The 25106-nt window shown below is 40.4% G+C and overlaps 5 protein-coding genes across 8 annotated transcripts; 4 read left to right on the top strand and 1 right to left on the bottom strand.

Moving 5' to 3' along the window:
* Positions 1–127: 127 nt before the first annotated feature.
* LOC121776288 (calcium-dependent protein kinase 2-like) lies at positions 128–4047 on the bottom strand. Its single transcript, XM_042173456.1, has 8 exons — positions 3124–4047; positions 2077–2220; positions 1841–1993; positions 1297–1406; positions 973–1140; positions 760–887; positions 518–617; positions 128–433 (listed from the first exon to the last, which is right to left on the bottom strand). The coding sequence occupies exons 1-8, from the start codon at positions 3839–3841 to the stop codon at positions 359–361; spliced, it is 1596 nt and encodes a 531-aa protein (XP_042029390.1). The 5' UTR covers positions 3842–4047; the 3' UTR covers positions 128–358.
* A 2127-nt stretch (positions 4048–6174) lies between these two features.
* LOC121776144 (ankyrin-1-like) lies at positions 6175–8944 on the top strand. Of its 4 annotated transcripts, XM_042173289.1 has the most exons (12): positions 6175–6270; positions 6398–6448; positions 6543–6716; positions 6816–6947; positions 7020–7159; positions 7362–7448; positions 7584–7709; positions 7807–7959; positions 8025–8126; positions 8213–8383; positions 8468–8535; positions 8628–8944. In XM_042173289.1, exons 1-12 carry the CDS (start codon positions 6249–6251, stop codon positions 8698–8700), a joined length of 1299 nt encoding a protein of 432 aa, XP_042029223.1. In that variant the 5' UTR covers positions 6175–6248; the 3' UTR covers positions 8701–8944. The 4 variants fall into 4 exon arrangements, with proteins under 4 accessions (XP_042029223.1, XP_042029221.1, XP_042029222.1 ...); XM_042173287.1 differs by having other exon boundaries at positions 6543–6947; positions 7807–7956; XM_042173288.1 differs by having other exon boundaries at positions 6543–6947; positions 8665–8944.
* Positions 8945–9468: 524 nt separating this feature from the next.
* Positions 9469–12107, top strand: LOC121775969 (ankyrin repeat and SOCS box protein 7-like). The gene is made up of 12 exons (XM_042173084.1): positions 9469–9605; positions 9687–9758; positions 9830–10003; positions 10093–10224; positions 10299–10438; positions 10668–10754; positions 10875–11000; positions 11117–11269; positions 11363–11464; positions 11547–11723; positions 11797–11864; positions 11951–12107. The coding sequence occupies exons 1-12, from the start codon at positions 9584–9586 to the stop codon at positions 12021–12023; spliced, it is 1326 nt and encodes a 441-aa protein (XP_042029018.1). The 5' UTR covers positions 9469–9583; the 3' UTR covers positions 12024–12107.
* A 315-nt stretch (positions 12108–12422) lies between these two features.
* Positions 12423–14624, top strand: LOC121775971 (ankyrin repeat domain-containing protein 7-like). The gene is made up of 8 exons (XM_042173085.1): positions 12423–12466; positions 12637–12696; positions 12770–12820; positions 12892–13065; positions 13154–13285; positions 13349–13748; positions 14002–14314; positions 14386–14624. The coding sequence occupies exons 2-6, from the start codon at positions 12675–12677 to the stop codon at positions 13609–13611; spliced, it is 642 nt and encodes a 213-aa protein (XP_042029019.1). The 5' UTR covers positions 12423–12466; positions 12637–12674; the 3' UTR covers positions 13612–13748; positions 14002–14314; positions 14386–14624.
* Positions 14625–23175: 8551 nt separating this feature from the next.
* LOC121776507 (protein BRANCHLESS TRICHOME-like) lies at positions 23176–24521 on the top strand. The gene is made up of 2 exons (XM_042173677.1): positions 23176–23300; positions 23612–24521. The coding sequence occupies exon 2, from the start codon at positions 23726–23728 to the stop codon at positions 24128–24130; it is 405 nt and encodes a 134-aa protein (XP_042029611.1). The 5' UTR covers positions 23176–23300; positions 23612–23725; the 3' UTR covers positions 24131–24521.
* The last annotated feature ends 585 nt before the right edge of the window (positions 24522–25106 follow it).

Raw genomic sequence — 25106 nt, 5'->3', positions numbered from 1 at the left:
CCCCTCAAGAAAAATGGATTATATAGCTTGTTGCTTCGTGGGGGATTGTGACATAAATTAATGGTGGTAGGGTAAGACCACCATCAAAAGTTAAAAACTTATGTAAGAATGTAGAAGGCCTGGACCATGATAAAGCCATCACAATGATGTTTTACTTTATTTTTTCCTTTTTCAGTGTAATTACATAGTAAAACCATAAGCATTTCTAGCTTTGCTCATATCTCTTGTTACAAAATTACACCATAAAAAAACTTATGCACCAAACTAGATGAAGAAAACAACCAAGTGAATAATAATACCTCGCGGCAGAGCTCAACCACGAACATCTGGTGAAAAAGCACGGTCGTGACTTGATCCTCTAAAAGAGCTTTCCCGGTTGTTGTGTTCCGCTTCTCATCATTACACAGAACTCCTCATAGTTGATCCTCCCATCCTAACAAGTGCAACCTCGTAAGTTCCTATGTTCATTCACAAATGCAACAAAACATGGTTAACGTCTAGGTTCAGGTCGACTTACATTATCTGTATCCACCTCTGAAATTATTTCCTTGATGCTTCCCTCATCCCCCATACCATACTCCTTCATAGCAGTTTCCAGTTCATCTCTTGTAATATAACTGCAATCAATTCAAGTAATGCATTACATGGTCTCCTTTCCCTTTTAGTCACAAGCAGAGACGGGCAATCAAGTATTCTCGGTAAAAATGCTCTATCCAGACAATACAGATACTTGGCACTGACAGAATTTTCTAGGCTTACCCACTGCCATCCCTATCAAAGTACTGAAATGCGCTGAAAAGATGCTCGTCCCTCTCCAGCTTATGTCTGTGCATTGTAGCAGTTATAAATTCTTCATAGTCGATGGTCCCATTTCCATCTACATCAGCCTGTATTGAGATAAGATTAGTTTAGGGTGGTGGCAAAGCTAATAAAGCTGACTCAGCTTTCCCCACATGAAAGTGTGATACTCACAGCTTCCATGAGTTGTTTTACTTCGAATTCTGACAATTTTGACCCAAGCCTCGCCAATCCAGATTTCAATTCTTCGTAAGTGATTGAGCCGCTATTGTCAGTGTCTATATTCTTGAATGTAGCTTTAAGACCTTTGATTTCTTCTGTGGATAAACTTTGTGCTATGACCTGCAAAATTTTAAAATGCATCAGTATAGTGATTGGTAAATAGAATTTCTCGCGTAAGAAATTTTTTATCGTTCCCCTAATTATAATGTGCTCAAAGTTCTTGTCATTCAGTACTGCTATGTTTATATCTAAATGAACATACAATAAAAAGAGGACCTTTAATGCAAGCTTCTTGAGCTTATTCATTGCCCTGAACTGCTTCATTCTGGAGAGAACTGCACTATCGATCCGCTTGTCTGATGCTTGTCCCTTAATCCACGGGTGCTCTTCAAGAAACAAGAACAAAATATTTATCAAGCTCAGTTACCAAATAATATGAATCCACTAGCACAACTAGAAGCTCGTTGCAAAGAATAGAGAAACTATTTGGCCACTATGATGGTTGCATATAAAATACTCTGAATATGAAAACTGATCTACCAAGAACTTATTTAGACATCGAGTGCTCTGTATTTTACATTGTTCTTTATGTCCAACTGCATATTTCTCGAGTTTCTCACCCAACAACTACAGAAACCATTTTCGTCAATATGTTTTTTCCCTCAAAGGAAAGAACAGAAACAAAAATTCCAGTTGCAACATTGCAGATTGTAACTAATCTAGCTAATTGTGAAATAACACAAAATATAAAGGCAATAAGTAGATAAGATGTATAAAGACACAAACTGCAGCTATGCAAGGAAACAGGAGAGCATATTACCTAGAACTTCTGATGAAGTAATTCTCTTTTTTGGATCCTTTGTCAGCATTTTATGAACAAGGTCTTTCCCACTGTTTGATATGGAAGGCCATGGCTGGCTGACAAAATCAACTTCTTCTTTCAGTATAGCGTCGAATATGCCCTTTTCAGTTTCTACACAAAATTTCGACAAATCACTAGGAGAAAATGTGGTATCAGAAACATTGTCACCTTGCAACATAAGAGGTTGATCTTACCAGCCCAAAAAGGAGGCACGCCACTTAGGAGGATGTACAAAATAACACCAGCACTCCATACATCCATTTCCTTTCCATAACTTCGCTTCAACACTTCAGGAGCGACGTAGTATGCACTACCAACTATATCCCGATACACCTTTCCTGGAATTCATTGATGAAATGAAGTCAATTACTGATCACCTTTAACAGAGAAACATGCATTCCGTTTCCCATATCTGTATGACAGTGAACATCACACTCATAAGAACTGGCAAGGAACTTCTAATCATTATAGCTGTTATGATGCTTCCTTCACAATGATAAAGACCATCAAAACTCAAATCCCTTCAAGAGACTGGCATTTAATTGGCTAATATGCTAAACAACAGCCAGGGCGACCTAAATATCGAAAAGAAACACCCCATCATAGGAGAAAGGAATTACTTTCCCACAACAAAAATGTGCAATGAAATGATAGAGTCATGAAAGATGGCACCCTTACTTCTGTAAAATACCTCCCCTCATAACCCTCACACCACACTTTTAGGAACCATACTCCACTATTCAAGTTTCTAACGAAACGGTACAAGGGTATCCCTTTAACTTAAACTGGGAAATTAAAGAACTGTGTACGCCTAGCCAAAAGAACTTAAACTAGGCCACTCGTTCCCAAAAAAAATCTTGAAAAGCATATGCATAGTATGGTGCACTATGGTGTTCTATCAATCTTGAAATCCTAGAGAGCAAAGGCATGGTACGACCGAAAGGTCCCAGTCTTCCAGAATGACAGATTATCACTCAATCAAACAATTCAAATGACAAGCTGCCGGGAACTAGCCTAAGCATTAACATACAAAAGCAAGGTTAAATAATTCCTTTTTAAACACTTGGAGAGAGCACAGGCAATTAGCATAGCAAGTTTAAATCTCCTCTCAAGGAAAGAACACAGCAATTAATCGAGATTAATAGGAACCCGAAAGGGGCTGAACAATAATGAAACAGTTGCCAAACTACCAAAATTGATTCCTAAATAGCAGAAGGAAAAGAGCATGACTATTAACTAACCTTCTTCAATGAAGACAGAGAGGCCAAAATCAGTAGCTTTAAGCATAGCCTTCTCCTCCTTACTCGAAAGCAAGAAATTCTCAGGCTTGAGATCCCTATGCATCACCCCCATAAAATGGCAGTGGTCCACCACATTCACAATCTGGCGGCAGAGATCAGAGGCATCCTTCTCCGAGTAATGCCCCTTGGCGATGATCCTGTCGAAGAGCTCCCCGCCGCCGCAGAGCTCCATGACGAGATGCACCGAGTGGCGATCCTCGTAGGCGCCCCTGAACTCCACTATGTTGGGCTGGCCGCTCAAATGCTGCATGATGTGGACCTCCCTCTTCATATCCTCCCTGTCGCTCCTGCTCACCAGCTTCCTCTTCAGGATCGACTTGCACGCGTACTGCCGCCCCGTCGCCGCGTCCGTGCACGCGTACGTCACCCCAAATTGGCCCCTCCCCAATTCCTTCCCGATCGAGTACTTCGACTTCACGTCCTCGAACGGCTTCCCAAGTATGTTATTCGGCTCCAATTTCTGATTTGGGGCGTGGGGTGCTGGAATTGGCGGCGGCGGCGGTTGCTGAGCTTGCGGCGGCGGGTGGTGGCGCCGCCTCTCAGGGATGGCGCGGTTTTCGAAATTGGTTTGTGGTTTTTGATAATTGGTCGCTTTTTCTGGTGTGTAGCTGTTCAAATCTCGGCTGTGGTGATCCTTCTTGCTGAAACAGCCGCCCATTTTCGTCGATTTCTCTCTTTCTCCCCAAATTATGAGCACGAAATCATTAAAAAAGATTGAGTCTTGGAGGTGAAAAGAGGTTGTTCTGTGAAATCACGAGTGGGAGTGGTTGTGATTGGGAACGGGATTGAAGGAAACGGATTTTGAAAGAGAAGGGAGCATGCAATTGAGTGAGAACTGAGAATGATGTGAAGCAGAAGATCAGTGGCTGCTGATTTATAGTCAGCGAAATAAACGTGTTTACTTTGACTGATTTTCACACGTTTTTACTTTTCTGTTTGTTGATTTCAATTTGAGGACTGGATTTACGTTTTAGGAAAAGAATTGATAAAGATGTCTCTAGTTGCTGGATTTACTTTTCAATTGCTATTGGATTTCGTTGCAATAATTGGGGATGATGTGCTGATTTAGTCTTGATTGGATTTTAATTATAAACAATATCTCTTACTTAGTAAGAGTATAATATAGCACTACAGTGATGAAGGTTATTTATTTCAAGAAATGCCTAAGAAAACTAGAAGGAAAATATGACTACAAATTTAGAAAATGTTTACCTTCTAAGCTTGGGTTTGGACTTCTTGTTTCATATGCGTACACATTTTTCCTTTATATGGATCAGTTAGTCCACTAACCGATCAAACCAAATCTTGATTACAAGTCTTATCCACCTAGGCATGCTCACCTTCTTATTAAAGTGTATACTTTTGTTGACTCGATGATGGCTCGCGTATTCTCCGTGAGTTGGTTCATTCGATTCAGCCTTCTAAATTATTCCCGACTTAACACTCTGCCTCATGTGTAAACAATTACTTATATTACACGTGTGTCATTCTTCTTTCATAAATCAACAAGATAATATAGCTTCTTTCATAAATTAACAAGATAAATCTATATTATCAGATTCCTTTTTGGGTTATACAAATAACATTTGTCACATTCCAAGCTTAGGAGACCTTAGGTTTCACATTACAGCTTTTTGTGATAGTTAATTCATTTTCTCTTTATTTTATGAATAATAATTTATTTCTATATGAAACCGGATAAGCAATTCTTTATTGATGACGCGATTAACATTTATCTTATGATGCAGAATACTTGTACTCTTTTATTATAAATAAATTGAAAAATAAAATATAGTATAATAAAAATATTTTTCAAAATAAAAATTACTCCCCAGAAAATCTGATACACTTGAACTAGTATCCAATCTAACATATTAAACCACCGTTAATCAATGAAGGATATTTTCGTTGTCTCGATCTATTTAGGAAAAATGAATCAAAACTTATAGACAAAAATATAAATTATCTACATCTAGAACACATTTAATTAAAATTAAACATGCTTATATTTCTTAATATGGTTTGTGTTTGTTTACATACAAAATTCTTCAAACAAAAACTTTCGATCTTGTGACTTATTTCCACGAATGCAACTTGGCAATATTCATCATTAATTTTATAAATTATTTTATAATCCAAGATCAATTTCTTATTTTTTTTTATGAATGCCAGAATCTAAATTTTATAGTCACATCACTTGGTAGGCTAATATCAAGAGATAGAGGAAATTAAACGACTTAGAGCATCCACAACCGTGCTCTTGCCAGCTTCACGATTGTGGGCCCGACCTCACTTTTTCTGCCTGCTCTCTGGCAAGAGCACAACACCCACAGCTGTGCTCTTCCGCAAGAACGAGCACAATTCAATTTAAAATTCAATTAAACAAAAACATTTCCATAATATTAAAATTCATTAAAAACCACAATAAATAATACAAATTACAAATAAAATAAAAAAGACATAATTAAAATCCTAAAAATTAAAAATTACATAATTAAACTCCTAAAAATTAAAAATTACATAATTAAAATCCTAAAAATTGAGATTGAGAGAGTTGTTTAGTATAGTGTCATTTTTTGTTTTGAAATGAGAGTATTTATAGATGAAAGTATGAATTTTGGGGTAAAAATGATGAAAAAAAAATTAAAAGTGTGAAAAAAATGGATATATTTTATTAGGAAGTGAGACAATATTTTTTTAATTAATTTTGAAATTTTCAGATTTTTTCGATTTTTTTTAAAAAAATAATAATAAAAAATGATAAATCAACGGGCCAATCAGAGCATGCCACGTCGACGCCTTGTGCTCTTGCCGCAGGCACGACCGTGCTCTTAGCTAAGAGCACGTCCGTGCCAGCGGCAAGAGCGCAGTGGCGGCGGAGCGCGTCCTTGCCAGCGGCAAGGACGGACGAGCAGCATTCCACTACCGTTGGGGATGCTCTTAAATATTAACGAAAAAATAAAATAAAATAAAATATTGAGAAGTGAAGTAACAATGCCGTGCATATTTCTGGCGGCAATCCGTATACAAGGTAAAATCGATTCAACCCAAGTGTCTCGAACGCCATGGATTCTACTTCTGAAATTGGTAAGTTTATTCGATTCGAACACCGTATCTGTTTCACTTTCTTGGGATGCATGCTCGATTGCAGCTATGTGTGTGTGCGTGGCGCTTCGATAATTCATTTTACAATTGACAAAAATAAAAAATGCAGCTGCATCGATTATCGAGGCTGGTGCCACTGGAAACCTCAACCAGCTTAAGGGTGAAGCCATTTTGCTTGTCAATTTCTTCCCCCTTTTTCTTGATTTTTTAGAATGTCTGATTTTGATAGTTGTTTTTTCATTGTGGGGTCGTAGCAATTAGAAAAAAAGTTGGCGATGATTGGGAATTCAGCAAAATATGCGATCAATATACTGACTTTTCCACTGGCTGGAGTGTCTTGCATCACGCGGTTGGAATCGGACATTTTGAGATGTGCAAATTCTTGGTCAAGAAAGTTCAAGTTTTTGTTGATCCCTTGACTTACAAGCGTTCTCTCTCTATCTCTCTCGTTTCTTCTTGCAATGTTTATGTTAATTTGAACAAAATTGGGAGTGCCTATGTGATTCTTGATGAATTGTTTGCATCAGTTGATACTCCTATAACACTAGCTGCCAAAACGGGACATGCCAAAATTGTGGAGTTTCTCATCCGACATGGTGCTAGATTTAATCTTCCAAATGTTGAGGGATTCACTCCCTTGCACTATGCAATTCTAAATGGTTAGTGGTTTTGTAGTAGTAATGAATGCTGTGAATTTAAGACTTTGTTCTAATTGACTGGTTTTGTTTCAGGTAATATGGAGCTTTTGGAATTGTTGCGGAACAACAGTGTTTTGTTAAATCCGGAGTCTGTAAATGGAACACCTTTACAAATTGCTGCTTCTCTTGGAAATGCTCAGGCTGTCAAGTCTCTCTTATCTCGTGGCGCAAATGTGGGCAAGCTCATCCCTGTTTGTCTATGAGAATCTTGTTTAAATCATTGCTTGTTTTGCCATGGCGTTATTAGTACAGTTTTCGTTTCTTGTTGTAACTTTGACTGATTTCGTAAGAGTTTGATTTGTTTAGCATGTCAAGTTTTGCACAAATTTGTATAATCTTGTGAGATTAATCCCTTTGCTGCTTTCCATTTTGCAGCCAGATCTTTTTTATACGTTTGGGAAATCCCCACTTGTACTCGCAGTCAAGTCTCGCTCGTTTGAATGCCTGAAATTGCTGCTTGAGGTATGTTTGGTGAAATGGAAATACCTGTGTTGTCTAATGGAAATCTCTCATGTTTCTTTAGCTATGTTTCTCAGTTATTCAGTATTTGAATTTCGTTTCATAAGTTATCATGGTTTAAGTACTTTCTCCTTGCAGGCTAATGCAAACCCCAATCTGTATTTCAACATGTTAAGTCCTTTGTCAGCTGCTGCAATAGATCGTGACACAAAATTTCTTAAGTCTTTGCTTGCAGCTAAAGCAGATCCGAATTTATCGGAAGAAGTTAATTTCCATGTTTCCCTTTCTTTACTGAGCCATTCTTCATCTTGTAGAATATAACTTTGCTGCATTTGTTTCCTTATGTTTCAATTTGTTTCAGGATATCATTAAACCTATCGAGGAGGCTGCTATGGTGCGTAATCGTGCAGCTGTGGAGATTTTGTTTCCACTGACTAAACGGCTTGCACATTATCCAAATTGGACTGTCGATGGCATAATCGAACACATTCAGTCTGCAGAATATAAAGCAGTGGTCTGAAACTTTGATCTTCAATCAAATTTACAACCTTCCTCTCTCTCTCATCACATATCTTGCAGGGCAGGGAGAAAATTCTATGGCTCTTGGCTGAACTAGACCACAAAGGGATGCAACTTGCGAGCAATAAGGATTTTTACTCTGCAGTCGTACAATATAGAACGGTAAACTTTTTCTTCTTCTCAGTGATCGATCATCTCGTCCTTTGCCATGTGTATTAAGTACTAGTACTAATATGTGCGATGCGTAGGTTTCTAATCTTTTTCCATCTGACACGACATGGATATCAAAGATAAGTATGTGGGAAGCACGGTTGGATATACGAGTTCATGCTATGCTAGGTGCTCAGAAATGCCTTAAACTCATACCAGAACTCCCCGTCCGAAGAGAGATTGATGCTGCAGCTAATGTGATATTCAAGGTAGTGTTAAATTGAAGTGATGATTTAACTGACTACCATATGAATTCATCATCTAACAATTGATGATTGTGTTTTTCTGTGAAGAAATTCCTTATGGCAAGCCTTGCCTTCTCCTTGGATCCTTACAACAACGATAAAGGCCATTCATTTAGGTAACTACACAAATTCTAATATAAGTAGTACCTTTTTTTGTTACCAAAATATGCAATTTTTGTAACTTGGTGTTTTTGGTTTTTGGTGGCAGAGTTTGTTTGTTTGATTACTTTGTTTGGTTGACTCAGATGAGCAGTTCAGATGAGATTTTGAGTTTGAGCTGATGTTTAACATAGAGATGATATTGGATTGGATCAAATCACACTACCAGTTTCATCTCAATTTTCAATGGAATCATATCAATTAATGTGATGATGAAGTTGTCTCCTTTCTCCTTTCTCTATATCATTTGTAGGCCAAGTCAGAGATTCAAGATATTATGGACTTGAAGAATTGCAATGTAATAAAACCCTTTTTAATAAACAGGTGATTTTTGAAAAAAATAAAATAAAATGTGAAATGTGAGAATTATGTTTATGAATATGAAAATTGACTATTAATAAATTTTGTCCTTTAAACTTAAATATGTGACCTTAGCCGATAAAGTGTGACCCAATTTACAAAACTGAAAACTAATAAGTATTCCCTTCGTCTGCAATTAATTGGCTCGGTTTGACATGGCTTGAATTTCAAGAAATATAATAAAAAGTGGATGAAAAAAATTAATGAAATGTGAGTCCTACTATTATATAGTAGTATGAGTTTTATAATAAAATGTTAGTGGGATAAAATTATTAAGTATGCCAATACGGGGTCTATTACAATGTAGTACTCCCTTTATCACTAAATATGAAACATTTGCTTTATGACACGAGATTTTATGCCGTATTTTTGTGAATTAAATGAAGAGAGAATAAAGTATGAAATAAAATAGAGATATGTTACTTATATTTTAGGAAATAAATTATTTTTAGTGGGACAATGTCAAGAAAACAACAAATTGGGACGATTGTTCATATTAAAAAAGAAATAAGACAATTAGTCATATTAAGAAAACAACAAATTCAAATTGGGATGATTAGTAGCGACCAAAGGAGCAATAGCTATTTTGAATAAAATCTCGAGAAGTAACAATGCGGTGTGGCAATCTGTAACAACTCGGACGCCATGGCTTCTACTTCTGAAATTGGTATGTTGATTAGTTTACTGATTAGAAATTCTTTTCTGTTTCACATTCAAGAATTGATTTTTGAGTTGCTAAAAATGGCAGGTGCATCAATTATCGAGGCTGGTGCATCAATTATCGAGGCTGGTGCTAGTGGAAACCTTAGCCAGCTTAAGGGTGAAGTCTTTTTTCTTGTTATCTCTTAACCCTTTTCTTGATTTCTGATTCTGATAGTTTTATTTTGGCAGCAATTAGGAAAAAGGTTGGTGATGAGTGGGAATTCCGCAAAATATGCGATCAATATAGTGACTTCTCCACTGGCTGGAGCGTCTTGCATCACGCGGTTGAAATCGGACATTTTGAGATGTGCAAATTCTTGATCAAGAACGTCCAAGTTTCTGTTGATCCCTTCACTTACAAGAGTTCTGTCTCGCTTCTTCTTGCATTACTTTATGTCATTTTGAACAAATTTGGGAGTGCCTATGTGATTCTTGATGTAAAACTGCATCAGTGGATACTCCAATAGCACAAGCTTCCAAAGGGGAACATGTCCAAATTGTGGAGTTTCTCATCGAACATGGTGCTAAAATTAGTTTTCCAAATGTTGAGGGATTCACTGCCTTGCACTATGCACTTCTAAAAGGTTAGTGGTTTTGTAGCTGTGAAAGATCTTGCTGATAGTTTGTTGTATGCCTTGATTGACTGGTTTTGTTTCAGGTAATATGGAGCTTGTGGAATTGTTGCTGAGCAACCGTGCTTTTGTAGACGCACAGTGTGTAGATGGAACGCCTTTACAAATTGCTGTTTCTCGTGGAAATGTTGAAGCTGTCAAGTCTCTCTTGTCTCATGGTGCAAATGTGGGCAAGCACAACCTTCTTGTTTAAATCATTGTTTGTTTTGCCATGGCGTTGTTAGGACATTTTTGTTTCTTGTAGTAACTTTGCCTGATTTCATACGCGTTTGGTTTGTTTAGCATGTCAAGTTTGGTGCTTTAGCCAATCACACTGCCATGATCTTGTGAGTTTCTGTATTAACTTATGATATAATCTTATGAAATTAATCACTTTGCTTCTTTCCATTTTGCAGCCAGATTTGTTTTATGCAGTTGCGGACTCCCCACTTGTAATCGCAGTCAAGTCTCGCTCATTTGAATGCCTGAAATTGCTGCTTGGGGTATGTTTGGTGAAATGGAAATACCTCCATTGTCTAATTTTCGGTCAGAGATTGAGGACTGTATCTTCAACATCCGTTATCTGAATTGCTTTTCATGGTTTAAGTACTCTATCCTTGCAGGCTAATGCACACACGAATATGTATTTCCAGGGGTTAAGTCCTTTGTCAGCTGCAGCAAGAGATCGCGACACAAAATTTCTTAAGTCTTTGCTTGCAGCTAAAGCAGATCCAAATTTATTTGAAGGAGTTAATTTCTTTACTATGCCACTCGTAGAATATAGCTTTGGTGCATTTGTTTCCTTACGTTTTGCTTTTGTTTGTTATCAACTGGAAACTTAATGTGTTGATAATGACGACTTCAGGATATCGTTAAACCTATTGAGGAGGCTGCTATGGTGCGTAACCGTGCAGCTATGGAGATTTTGTTTCCAGTGACTAAACGGCTTGCACATTATCCAGATTGGACTATCGATGGCATAATCAAGTGCATTCATTCTGAAGAATTTAAAGCAATGGTCTGAAACTTTACATTATATTTGTACATCTCAGCATCACTTTGATCTTCAATTGAATGTACAACCTCCTCTTTCTCATCATGTATCTTGCAGGGTGCGGAGAAAATGCGAAACGTCGTGACTAAACTAGACATCAAAGGGATGTATTTCGCGTACGATAAGGATTTTAAATCTGCAGTCATACAATATAGAAAGGTAAAACTTTTTCTTCTTTCCAGTGAGTCGATCATCTTGTCCTTGGCCATGTGTATTAAGTAGTAATATATGGGATGTGTAGGCTACTAATCTTCGTCCAGATAACACGACATTGATATCAAAGCTAAGCATGTGCGAAGCACGCCTGGGTCTACGGATCTATGCTCTGTTAGCTGCTCGAAAATGCATTGGACTCATGCCAGAACAGCCTGTCCTCGTCCGAGGAGAAATTGATGATGCAGCTAATGTGATAATCAAGGTGGTGTTAAATTAAAGGCCATATGAATTCATCATCCAACAATTGATGATTGTGTTTTTTTTTGTGTGTGTAGAAATTCCTCATGGCAGCCCTTGCCTTCTCCTTGGATCCTTACAACAAGGATGCTGGTCATTCATTTAGGTAACTACACAAATTCTAATAGTATTTGTTTTACCTTTTTTTGTTACTACAATCTTTGTAAATTTGGTTTTGGTTTTTGGTGGCAGAGTTGCTTTGTTTGATTACTTTGTTTGGTTGACTCAGATGAGCAGTCCAGATGAGATTTTGAGTTTGAGCTGATGTTTTAATAGAGAGAGAATATTGGATTGGATCCTATTACCATTTTCATCTCAATTTTCAATGAAATCATATCAATTCATGTGATGATGAAGTTGTTTTCTCCCTTCTTTCTCTTTTTTCTCATATTTGTTGATATCATTTGTTGGCTAAGTCAGAGGCTCAAGATGGAATATGATTCATGGACTTGATTGATTGCCGGTTTAAACAAATGCAATGTACTAGTACACATTTTTAATAAATACTAGGTGACTTTCGAAGAAAAATAATACTAGTAAAATGTGAAATGTGAGAATTATACTTACGAATATGAAAATTGATTATTAATTAATAAATCGTCTCCAAAATTTAAATAAGTGAGCATAGCCGATAAAGTTTGAACCAATTTTCAGAACTGAAAACTAATACTCTGTCGGTTTGCTACCAAGAAGTGAAAAAAGTGAAAGGCGAGTCTTACTATTATATACAGCTCAATATGATATGAGTTTTATAATAAAATATGTGTGAAATAAAATTGGTTGGATATCTTATATATAAACCAAAATTTTCGCATACGTTCCTGAACAACATCAAATTTCATTAATTTTGATAAGTAGCAATGCCAATCTGCATATAGGTAAACAGGAATCAAGTGTATCTCACAACTCGAGCGCCATGGGTTCTACTTGTGAAATTGGTATGTTGATTACAGAACCTTTTCTGTTTCACTTTCAATTCAAGAATTCATTTTTAAGTTGGTAAAATGGCAGGTGCATCGATTATCGAGGCTACTGCTTCTGGAGACCTCAACCAGCTTAAGGGTGAAGTCATTTTCTTGTTACTTTCTTAACCCTTTTCTTGATTTCTGATTCTAATACTTTTATTTTGGCAGCAATTAGAAAAAAGGTTGGTGATGAATGGGAATTCCGGAAAATATGCGATCAATATAGTGACTTCTCCACTGGCTGGACTGTCTTGCATCACACGGTTGAAATCGGACATTTTGAGATTTGCAAATTCTTGATCAAGAACGTCCAAGTTTCTGTTGATCCCTTCACTTACAAGAGTTCTCTCTCGTTTCTTCTTGCATTATTTTGAACAAATTTGGGAGTGCCTATGTGATTCTTTATGAACTGTTTGTAAAACTGCATCAGTGGAGACTCCAACAGCACAAGCTGCCAAAGGGGAACATGTCAAAATTGTGGAGTTTCTCATTGAACATGGTGCTGATATCAATCTTCCAAATGTTGAAGGATTCACTCCCTTGCACTATGCAATTCTTAAAGGTAATGTTGTGAAAGTCTTTGCTAATAGTGTTGTTATGCTCTAATTGACTGGTTTTGTTTCAGGTAATATGGAGCTTATGGAATTGTTGGTGAGAAACCGTGCTTCCGTAGACGCACAGTGTGTAGATGGAACGCCGTTACAAATTGCTGTTTCTCGTGGAAATGCTGAGGCTGTCAAGTTTCTCTTGTCTCGTGGCGCAAACGTGGGCAAGCAAAACCTTCTGTTGCACTGTTTGTCGATGATAGTCTTGTTTAAATCAGTTTTTGTTACAATGTCAAGTTTACTAATTTGCTATGATCTTGTGATTTTCTGTGTTAACAAATGATATAATCTTATGAGATTAATCCATTTGCTGCTTTCCAATTTGCAGCCAGATTATTTTTATGCAGTTGCAGACTCCCCTCTTGGAATCGCAGTCAGGTCAGGTCTCGCTCATTTGAATGCCTGAAATTGCTGCTCAAGGTATGTTTGGTGAATTGGAAATACCTGTGTTGTTTCATTTTCTGTTAGGGAATGATGTCTGTTGCTTTGAGATTGAGGGATATACTTCAACGTACGTTATCGTGATAATGACTGTTTGCTAGATAAATTATGATGATTTACTCAAATGGAAATCTCTCATGTTTCTTTAGCTATGTTCCTCAATTATAAGTATCTGATGCCTTTTTCAGTATCTGAATTGCTTTTTCATGGTTTAAGTACTCTCTCCTTGCAGGCTAATGCGAACCCGAATGCCTATTTCAACGGGTTTAGTCCTTTGTCAGCTGCTGCGACAGATGATGACACAAAATTTCTAACATCTTTGCTTGCAGCTAAAGCAGATCCTAATTTAGCAGAAGAAGTTAATTTCTTTGTTTCCCTTTTTACTGTGCAATTATTCATCCTCAATGACTTGCCCTTTAACCTTATTGTGTTGATGCTCAGAGATTCCTGCTTCGATAGGTGCTCAGAGATGCATTAGACTCATGCCAGATCTCCCCATCCCCGTTCGAGGAGAAATTGATGATGCAGCTAATGAGATATTCATGGTATAAAAATATAAACTAGTACTTAAAAAGTTATAAATTCATCATCTAACAATTGATTTTTTTTTGTGAAGAGATTCCTCATGACAGCCCTTGCCTTCTCCTTGGATCCTTACAACAAGGAAACTAGTATTATCTGATGTTTAACATAGATAATGTTGGATCGTATTCTATTTTTACTCATATACCATTGATTCATACAGTGTTTATATTATTACATCATTATTGGCATATGCAATGAACGAGATATGAATCAGCATTCATTACTTGATTCTTTTGATTTATTGTAATCATAAAGTGATTAAATACTCCACCTGTACTTTATGTATTTCCATTTTCTGCTATTAAATATCTTTAAGTTAACTTTTATTGACATTTTATCAAATAAAATTGTTATAAATAGATCTTTCTATTTTTCCAACCAAAAACTCACATTCATTAACCGGCGAAGTGGTTGTTGAATTTAATATCATTTGAATTGAGCAATACTGAATCAAAAAAATTATAGTATAAAAATATTGCATATACCATAATTTTAAAAAGGAAAATAAAAACGTAACTGTAATCATTAAGTGAAATGATTAACTAACAAATTTAACCACTGTGATTTTTAAAAGGGCTGATAGTTTTTTTTTTTATTTCATGTCCCTATCTTATCTTCCACTATATTTAGAGAAAAATATCCCGAATCATCGTTCTTCTTCGAACGTCGGAATGGTGATTCACCCGCCACGACGTCGTTTTAACCTAAAAAAAACTGTCTCTCAACTCTAGAAAATGTCACTTCATTTTGTTTTTTTTTCCTTTAATATTTGAGATACTTTTTAAAATACGATAAAAGTTCGGAATACAAAATAATATCAATATTTTTTTCATTACTCACTCGGTCCATATTAGGAATTTCAATTTTCCATTTTAGTTTATCCACAGTTACTAATCTCGATTCATTTTTATTATAAATGGTAAGTGAGTCTTAACGCATTCCATTCATATTTTATTAAAAAATTAAGAAAAAGATTTCAGAGGCCATTATTTTTTTCCATCCACTTTTCTTTACTCATTCTAAACTCGACCAAGACTTCTAATATCGAATACTGCCTCTGTCCCTAATAATTCGTCACCATTTGACTTGGCACGAGTTTTAAGAAATATAATAGAAAGCGAGTTGAAAAAATTAGTGACATGTGAGTCCTGTTTTTATATATTAGTTTTATAATAAAATATGAGTGTAAAAGAGTTAGTGCAAAAAATGGTAAAAGTGAAAAGTTTAAATTTTTAGGGATGGACGAAAAATGAAATATGTGATAAATCTTGATGGACGGAGAAAAAAATAAAAAAATTAACAAAAAAATTTAAAAATTAGGTCACGTTGGACTCGAATCGGGCATGATAACAATATCCCTTTTTAATATAGCCATAAATAGAAGTTGTATAAAAATGGTGGAAAGAGGCCGCCTAGATGGCGCATGAAATTGAGTGCACAGAGTGAGTGACAATCCACAGCCCAACACACATCCTCTGCTTTGTGTCACCTCCCTAATTCCTCACACTCACACACAGTTGTTGGATTTGTACACTCTGCTTCACCATCTCCCAAATCCACATCTACACCACTGATTGTGATGGTTCCTGATGGGGTACGTACTAAACAAGCCCAATAGCAGTGACGGCCCATCAGCCCAAAGCCCAAGGAAGAGTATCAGTTCGGCATTACCAAAGAGTTCGGCCCCAGCCTACAGCTCGGTAAAAGCCGACCAATCAAGCTCTACTCTCAGATCGGCAAAAGCTGCTCGGCAATAGTTCAGCAGTTCGGTCTCAGTATTCGACCGAACTGGGAGATAGTGGACTCATGCAGAACCTCCACGACCTCCACTACACGATCTATTTAGTGGTGTCAACTCATGCAGGATCTCATGCAGGATAGCGGACCAAACAAAGAGATAGTGGACCCATGCAGGATCTCATGACCTCCACGACATCCACGACCTAGTTAGTGATGATGCAAGCCACGATCTTAGTTCAATGTATAAATAGAACTTAGATCAGATAGACTAGGAGGAAAAAAAGCTCTCTAGACATCAAATATCATATAGCAAGTCTGTATTTGTAAGCTGTAAACCAGATCAAGCAATACAATCTTGCCCTCCTTTCTTCCCGTGGACGTAGATTTACCTCAGTAAATCGAACCACGTAATTCCTTGTGTCGTGATCTATATTTTTTACCTGCATTTATTACCATCAAAAATTCGCCCAACCATCACTGGCGCCGTCTGTGGGAAACAGAGAACCAAATTTGTGATAAAGCGAATTTTTGACCCTTTTTCCACCCAAAAAAAAAATAAAAAAATAAAATAAAAATGCATACCAGATCACGTAACACCCATAATACCGTTCGTGATAACCATGAGGAAGCTAGTCCAGCCCGCAGGTCTGGAAAACAGCCTCGGGAGAAATCTACTTCCAGTTCTCACGGAGAAGGAACAAGCCGCTCAAAGACTCATCGCACCGAGTCTTCCCAGCAGCCCGATTTGAACGAGGCTGTCAAGTTGTTTTTGGCCGAGAAGCAGGAAGAGTTCTTAATTTTCCTGCAAAAGGGCCAAAAGCCGGAGACGAAAACGGTGGATTCTCCCTCCTCATCCAGACATGAAAGTCACTACCGCAGTAGTGCCGTGTCTTCCAGGAAGAAGAATCCTCAACCCCGACATGTTCCTGTTCCTCCTCGGTACCGGAATCACAGGAGAACTCCATCTCCTCCATACCGAAGAGATGTCGGGTTCGCCATGTACGGAGCATTGAAGACTCCGTTCTCGGACGATATCACCCGAACTCCCTTGCCACAGAACTACCGAACTCCGTCGATGACTTATGACGGGTTAGTGAATCCTCATGACTTCCTGGGACGCTATCAGTATAACATGGCGAACCAGGGTCTCAATGAGGTCCATATGTGCAAGCTGTTTCCCGAGCTGCTTATCGGGAACGCAAGAAGGTGGTTCGATAGCCTCCCCCAAGGCAGCATTAGATCTTACCGAGATCTAATGGATGCTTTCCACAGGAGGTTCTTTCAGAAAGCGGAAGCCCGAATCACTTCGGCTCAGCTGCTTTCTATACGTCAAGGTCGCGACGAAAAGATCAGCGACTTTATGACGAGATTCCACAAGGAATGCCTACAAGTAGATGATCTCAATGATCTACTTGTCATTTCGGCATTCCAAAATGGAATCCTGCCCGGAGCTCTCTACAGAAAGCTCGTGGAATGCAGTCCGCAAACAGCTCAAGAGATGTGGGACATTGCGGACCAGTTCTCCCGTGCCGATGAGGCAGACCGTCGCAAACGGTCTTTAGACAGCTCATCCAGAGGAGACAGGAGGAAGCCCGATCATAGCGATCAGGGACATCCTCGCCGAACTCCTTTTGGCGATCAGGGACATCCTCGCCGAACTCCTTTTGAAAGGATTCAAAGGACTCCGGTGCAAGACCGATTGGGGCCACGTCTCAATCCTGAGAAGCCGCCCGCTCAGTTCGTACCATTGAACAACCGGACTGCTGGAGTGGATTCGTAGATGGAGCTTCGAATAAGACGGGAAGTGGAGCTGGTATTCTACTTATCGCTCCCGACGGACACGAGGTAACTTATTCACTTCGGTCTCCCACCCACAAGCAAACGGACAAACGGAGGTAACAAACCGTATCTTGGTGAAAGGGTTAAAAGCTCGGTTAGAACAAGCCAAAGGACAATGGGTAGAAAATCTCCCTCAAGTCCTATGGTCCTACCGAACTACACCCAAAACCTCCAACGGTGAAACTCCGTACAGTCTGGTGTACGGCACTGAAGCCGTGATTCCGGTTGAGATCGGCGTACCCAGTCCCCGAACTCTAAATTTCTCCTCAGAAATGAATGATGACGGACTGAGAGCCGAACTAGATCTGGCCGAAGAAAGAAGAGAATTGGCCTGCATAAAAGCAGCCAAGTACAAGGAGCAAGTAGCCCGGTATTATAACCAAAGGGTGAAAAAGCTGCAATTTCAAGTGGGAGATCTCGTCTTGAGAAACAACGAAGTAAGCCGAGCAGAAAAGCTGGGCAAACTCGAACCCACATGGGAAGGTCCATATCGGGTGTCAGAAGTCCTCGGCAAAGGGTCTTATAAATTGACTCACATGTCAGGAGAACAAGTACCCCGAACATGGCACATTTCCAACCTCAAGAAGTTCCATTTGTAAGAGACAGTCCGGTCAGTCAGTCTTGTGTCTAGTTCGGTCCTAGGGGTATGTGCTTTCTTTGTTTTTTACTTCTTGTTCGTCCTTTTTATTTGTCTATGTGCGTTTTGTCTGTCTATGTGCGTGTCGTCTCTTACAAATGTTACTGAGGTATCTCGTTCTTCGAAGGCTGATCCCCTTTTTAGAACATATATAAGCCAACGATTGTGAGTCCAAGCTTCTAAGGAGGATACAAGACCACAATTCAGCTTAAGAAACAAGCAGTTCGTCTGAAACGAACTGCAACAAAGGGAAAGTCCGATCCACGCGATAAAACTCGCCGAATTAGGACAAGGGAAAGTCCGATCCCCAAATTAGGACAAGGGAAAGTCCGATCCGAGCGATAAAACTCGCCAAATTAGGACACAAGCTTAGTCCGGTCAAAGAAATTTACTTCATAAAACCAAAGACGAGTCCGGTCAAAGAAGTTTACTTCATAAGACCAAAGACGAGTCCGGTCAAAGAAGTTTATTTCATAAGACCGAGGACCAAGTCCGGTCAAAGAAGTTTACTTCATAAGACCAAAGACGAGTCCGGTCAAAGAAGCTTACTTCATAAGACCGAGGACGAGTCCGGTCAAAGAAGTTTACTTCATAAGACCGAGGACGAGCACGATGAAATTTTTTCGCTGAGCTGTAAATACGCAGTGATAGAAGCGAAATGAAGATTTCATTTATTAAAACTTGTTCGGCATATAATTCTGCTGCCCTACGAGAAGGCGTTACGCCATTACAAAGGACTATTCTACTGTCCATGGTTGCTAAAGTTGAGCCATCTATTCACAAAATCCTCGTGAAGCCGAGTTCGGGCATTCCGGGCAGCTGAAGAATAAGCAGGTCGACGAGATGCTCTAATCGACCTACCGCCTCTTCCCTGAGCCCGGGAAGCTCTAGCACCTCGGCGGCGAAGAGCCTCTTCACGAATCATTTGTTGATCTTGCTCACTCATAATCACCGCTCCTCTACGAACTTCAGTCCGTCCTTGTCTTGACGTTTCCGGTTGCTCCTGAGTCCGGTCTCGTCTTGACGTTTCCGGTTGCTCCTGAGTTCGTTGCTGATTTGGAGTAGGATTTTGAGCAAGTGAATCAGAGGTTTGAGCTGGAGTGCGAGCATCTGTTGGCGGGAAATGCCTAAGGAATCTCTCGATTGAGGGACGCCGGGAAAGAATGATGTCGTACCGAGAAGCCCAGCGCCGCAATGATTTCACGACTTGTTGGCAAGCCGAGCTCTCCAGCGCATTGTTCCTCCGGAGTACATGATATTCCTCCCACAGTTCGTCAACTCGTTCCTGAACTTCAGAGATGGTCATTCCCCCGCGCCTGCAGATGAAATCCTCATACGCAGTCCTCTCAGCGACGGCATTATTCAGCTCGGCCTCCAGATCTTTCTTTTCGGACTCTAAGTCCTTATTGTCGGCCTCCAGCTTCACTAAACAAGCCAAGAGTTCGTCATTCTTCATCTGGTCAGCTATGGCTTTTTTCTCAGCTTCGTCTAAAGCGGAAGAGTACAGCCGCTTCCAGTGAAGTACCTCCAGCTCCTTAAGAGTTAAGAATACAAAGCAGCTATGTCAGTTCGGCATTTCAGTTTACTGAGCAGGTAGTAAACCACAACAGGAGTAAAAGAGAGTACGAAAAGCTATACGAAGACACAAGTGTAGAAAGAAGAATTTTTTCATTCATAAGAAAAAATTTTTTTACACAAGGAGGGCTTCAAGGCCATTTTACAACAAGGAAGAAACTAAACTAAGAGAAGGGAGACGAAATCATACTCCGCAAGCTTCGTCTCCGGCTCCTCGGTGAGGTTCAGCTTCCTTCTCCTTGTCTGCCTCAGCTTCAGCCTCGGCCTCCCTGCTCCCCCCAGCCTGCTCGGTGCCCCCATCACCGATCTGCAGCACCTCTTGCTCGGCCTGCCTGTCTCCGGTCTGCTGATCAAGCTGCTCGGTCTCACCCTCTCCGTGGAAAATTGGAGCGGGTGAAACTGGCCCTAAGGAGGCAAAGATAGCCTCCATATTCTCGTCCCGGTCAGCTCGGCAACTACGAACTCGGTCAGCAGAAAGCAGGACCGAGGACGAAGCAAGCTCCTCAAGGAGCGGCAGACTCTGGAGACGAGCTGCTATCTCTCGGCCGTACAGCGGCAGGACGACTTCGGGCCCCTGCTCGGCATTATCGGTCATCAGTTTCAGCAGATCACCGACAAAGGCCGAAAATTGATTGCTCAGAAAGAGTTTCTCCGCGAAAGCACGGAGAACCTCCCCTTGGGCAACCACGGCGGCAGCATCCCTCCGTTTCGTCTGCTCTCGCTGGATGATGAGCTGGTTTTTGGCAAACTGGGCTTCATCCTGGGCCGAGATCCTAGCAGCTCTGGCCTTCTCAAAGTCTGCCTTAGCCTGTTCGGCCTGGTGACGAGCAGCCGCCAACTTCCTCTGCATCTCAGCATAGTCGCTGGACGCTTTAGAGAGTTCGACTGCGACGAGCTTGCTGAGCATGCTATTCCTCTGAAAATGGAAAAAGGAAAGAGTCAACAGAGGGGCCACCAAAAAAAACATAGGAAAGAAGCAAAGCCAAAGAATCAAGAAGAGAAGTTACCTCGGCAAAGTCCGTTGGCCATGCAAAAGGCTCACAGACATACTCCGAAGGGGGCGCCAAGACGATGTCTCTCTCCGGCGCTCTTGGGGGCTTCTGGGTCTTCCCCTTCCCCTTTGCCGAAGTGGACTCCGGCTTTTTTGGATCCGAAGAAGAGGTCTTCTGCCTCTTCGGATTCTTCTCGGCATCAGGCGCCGAGCTGGTAGCCTTCTGTTTCTCCGGCTCCTTAAGCTCGGAGGATTTGCGGCTAATCTTATTTAGCAAGTTCACTGCCAAAAAGCAAGAAAGCAAGGTTAGTTTTCGCCACAAAAGCAGTAAGGCACAAAAAAGAATTCCTCACCCTCGGTCTCTTCGTCCGAAGACGATGAGTCGAACACGAAGTCGCCCTTGACGAGCTCAGACTCCAGGTACTGCTTCCTAATCATAGGAATCTTATTGAGCTCGCCCTCGAGCTCGTCCAACGGTTCTACCCGAGGATGAGGAATAACGGACTTCGGCCCTCTCCAGGAAAAGTCCGAAGCCGAAGTCCTATTATAAAAAAAGAAACGATTTTGCCATTTCGGCCATTTGGTTTTACAAAAGGCTCTAAAGGGCTGTAAAGGGATCAAGTAAAACCAAGATCCCTTCCTCTTAAACTGGAAGAAATTAAGGATTGCCCTCAGAGACAGATCCTTATCTAGCCTACGCAGTTCGGCAGCAAAGGCCGATAAGTGCCTCCAAGAATTCGGAGTCACCTGACCTAAAGGGAGTTGGAAAAAATCAAGAAGCTCTACAAAAGGTGGGGGAAGAGGGAAACGAAGCCCGCATTCTAAGCAGGCTTCGTAAACGGTGGCGTAACCCTCCGGCGGCGAGTCAGCCCTATGAAGGTCGTCGGGAATCGCAACCTTCCCCCCAGGAAAAAAATATTTTTCGTGTAGGGATATCACAGTATCCTTACTCAAGATGCTGTGAAAATACTCTACGGTCTTCTCCCCGGATTCTTTCCGGCTAGAAGACCCCTTACCCCCTTTCCTACCGCTACCTGACTCAGAAGAAGAAGAAGAAGACATGGTTCTTACTCTTTGAAAGTCTGAAGAAATTCTGAAGAAATTCTTGAAAGCGGAAGGAAATTTTTACGCAAAAGAGAGAGAATGCAGAAGAAGCAATAGCAAAAGTGTTCAAATGATGAAGAAAGGACGTATTTATCAGATTCGGAGAAGATTTCAAAATCATCGCACCGTTTCGAATCCCACCTTTTCAGGATTCAACGGCCGGATTTTACTGTCGCATTTAATGCAGTCACGCGCAAGGCACGTCCCCTGACGTCAGCCTCCCCAGTACCTTTATCCAGAATGCCGAAGTGACTCGCTTCGCCGAAGTGATTCACTTCGCTTTTCGGGGGGGTAGTGATGGGGTACGTACTAAACAAGCCCAATAGCAGTGACGGCCCATCAGCCCAAAGCCCAAGGAAGAGTATCAGTTCGGCATTACCAAAGAGTTCGGCCCCAGCCTACAGCTCGGTAAAAGCCGACCAATCAAGCTCTACTCTCAGATCGGCAAAAGCTGCTCGGCAATAGTTCAGCAGTTCGGTCTCAGTATTCGACCGAACTGGGAGATAGTGGACTCATGCAGAACCTCCACGACCTCCACTACACGATCTATTTAGTGGTGTCAACTCATGCAGGATCTCATGCAGGATAGCGGACCAAACAAAGAGATAGTGGACCCATGCAGGATCTCATGACCTCCACGACATCCACGACCTAGTTAGTGATGATGCAAGCCACGATCTTAGTTCAATGTATAAATAGAACTTAGATCAGATAGACTAGGAGGAAAAAAAGCTCTCTAGACATCAAATATCATATAGCAAGTCTGTATTTGTAAGCTGTAAACCAGATCAAGCAATACAATCTTGCCCTCCTTTCTTCCCGTGGACGTAGATTTACCTCAGTAAATCGAACCACGTAATTCCTTGTGTCGTGATCTATATTTTTTACCTGCATTTATTACCATCAAAAATTCGCCCAACCATCACTTCCCTATAGAAGCCCCGCCGCCACTCCTCCCCTGCCTCGAAAGAGATCAGTTTCCGCCAGAAACCTCGCCGCCTCGCTGTGGCGCTCCACTAATGTCGGCAGAATCGCCTCATTTGATCGCCTCTGTTTTCAGGTGATTGATCCTCTGTATTTCCATTGCTCTGTTTCACCATTACTTCGAATTGATTGCTTTTCCCCTTTTCTATTTCCAAATTGAGTTTCAACTTTCAAACGAATTGGAAATTTTGACACAATTCTTATTAATGATTGATGGAATTTGGGAGGAAATAGTGTGTAAAAGTCGGTCTAGGTTCTGCCTTTAGTAGTAAGCTTTGAATGATCGCTTTGTTTGTTCTTCCATATTAAATTGATCAAATTTGATGTTGTGGTTGCATTTTTTTCTGTCAAGTTTGTGATTCAATGGTTTTTACTGTTCAATTTCAGCTTCGATCATCGTTTCCGGCTCACAATTTGGAAGGAGCTACGAAATGGGATTCCTGTGACTATTTTAAATCTCGAAAACATGTAAATGAAGTCGAAACGAGGAAGAAACACCGAATGAGGAAGGTGGAAGCGATCGAGAACATGGCTGATGGTGTTACAGCCGAGAGGAGGATCTGTAAAGATATAAAGAAGATGAAGTTATCAGCAATGAAGCTCCTCCGGAATCTCCAGAGGGAGAGGAAGGCGCGAGAGGAGTTAGAGGGCGCGTGCTATGGCCTAGCTAGAGAGATCGAGGCAAGAAGGGCCGAAACATTGGCATTGAGGGAACAACAACAAAGGGTTAGATTGGAAGTTGAAAAGGAGAGGAGAATGAGGCAAATGGCTGAGGTTTGGAGGGAGGAGAGGGCGCAGATGAAGTTAGCCGAGGCGAACTTTATACTAGAGGATAAGTATGCCGAGGTTGATGGCCTCATAGCTGAGCTCAAATCATTCTTAACAAGCTCAGAGACTCAAATATAGAAATTCTAAGGGAGGTTTTTGGCCTTGTTATGACTAAGGGTTGCAAGCACGCGTTTCCTGAATCAAACGATGCGCGAAAAAGTGAAGCTCGAACGAGGAGTGGCGGTCATGGTGAGGGATCGATGAATAAAGGCTCAAACACTAGTCAAACATTAATGGTGAACAATGGGTGTTCGGCTAGGAGGAATCCGCACATTGTTCGAGCTATGAAGGGGGCATATTGAGTGGCCGAGGCGCGGCTTGGCCGGAAGCCAAGTTGGAGAGCAAGAAAATGGTGCTGAGGCACAAGACTTATAAGTTTGATCATATTTACTTAGATGACACTATACATACTTTGCTCTTTACTTGTTAGAGCTGAGTCATTTTGTCCTTGACTATTTTGCATGATAAATGGGTCCCTTTTACCTCAATTTTCCCATAATGAAATTATAGAATGTTCATATATGCCTGTGTGTGTGTGTGTGTGTGTGTGTGTGTGAGAGAGAGAGAACTGTCCTTGATTTACAAGCATCCAATGTAGAATGTTTGGTTGAATCATCATCATTCCATGTTGTTTCTTGTGCACCAATTTCTTAGAGCATCCGCAGCGGTGGCGGTTGGCGCCACCGCCGTCCGTGCCAGCGGCAAGGCGAAGAACCGCCGCCGCTGCAACCGCGCCGCTGGCACGGCGCTGCTCGATGTATCGAGCACGTCCGTGCCAGCGGACGCACACGTGTCACTCTCCCATTCGCCAACGGCATAGCCGTTGGTTTCAAACAATTTTTTATTTTTTTTTAAAAAAATCGGTTTTTATTAAAAAAACCGATAAAAAATAAAAAAAAAAAATTTCACTTCCCCAAAAAATTATATCCGTTTATAACCGTTTTTCCCCACTTTTTAATTTTTTTTTTATTTTTTTTACCCCAAAAATACACACTTTCATCTATAAATACCCTCAATTTCACTCCCAAAAATTCACACTTTCACTACACAATTC

This window comes from Salvia splendens, chromosome 18, assembly GCF_004379255.2.
Source record: "Salvia splendens isolate huo1 chromosome 18, SspV2, whole genome shotgun sequence".
NCBI classification, from domain to species: domain Eukaryota; kingdom Viridiplantae; phylum Streptophyta; class Magnoliopsida; order Lamiales; family Lamiaceae; genus Salvia; species Salvia splendens.
The sequence above is the reverse complement of the archived record's forward strand: the minus strand, read 5'-3'. Positions and strand labels throughout refer to the sequence as shown.

Coding starts and splice junctions, on each gene's coding strand:
- LOC121776288 (XM_042173456.1), bottom strand. CDS start 3,841: ATGGGCGGCTGTTTCAGCAAGAAGGATCACCACAGCCGAGATTTGAAC. Junction 1,141..1,296: donor TCAAGAAGCTTGCATTAAAG/GTCCTCTTTTTA, acceptor AAAATTTTGCAG/GTCATAGCACAAAGTTTATC. Junction 618..759: donor TTTGATAGGGATGGCAGTGG/GTAAGCCTAGAA, acceptor AATTGATTGCAG/TTATATTACAAGAGATGAAC.
- LOC121776144 (XM_042173285.1), top strand. CDS start 6,249: ATGGATTCTACTTCTGAAATTG. Junction 7,960..8,024: donor CTGCAGAATATAAAGCAGTG/GTCTGAAACTTT, acceptor CATATCTTGCAG/GGCAGGGAGAAAATTCTATG. Junction 8,384..8,467: donor CAGCTAATGTGATATTCAAG/GTAGTGTTAAAT, acceptor TTTTCTGTGAAG/AAATTCCTTATGGCAAGCCT.
- LOC121775969 (XM_042173084.1), top strand. CDS start 9,584: ATGGCTTCTACTTCTGAAATTG. Junction 10,225..10,298: donor GCACTATGCACTTCTAAAAG/GTTAGTGGTTTT, acceptor GTTTTGTTTCAG/GTAATATGGAGCTTGTGGAA. Junction 10,439..10,667: donor TCTTGTCTCATGGTGCAAAT/GTGGGCAAGCAC, acceptor TCCATTTTGCAG/CCAGATTTGTTTTATGCAGT.
- LOC121775971 (XM_042173085.1), top strand. CDS start 12,675: ATGGGTTCTACTTGTGAAATTG. Junction 12,821..12,891: donor AGACCTCAACCAGCTTAAGG/GTGAAGTCATTT, acceptor TTATTTTGGCAG/CAATTAGAAAAAAGGTTGGT. Junction 13,286..13,348: donor GCACTATGCAATTCTTAAAG/GTAATGTTGTGA, acceptor GTTTTGTTTCAG/GTAATATGGAGCTTATGGAA.
- LOC121776507 (XM_042173677.1), top strand. CDS start 23,726: ATGAGGAAGGTGGAAGCGATCGAGAACATGGCTGATGGTGTTACAGCC.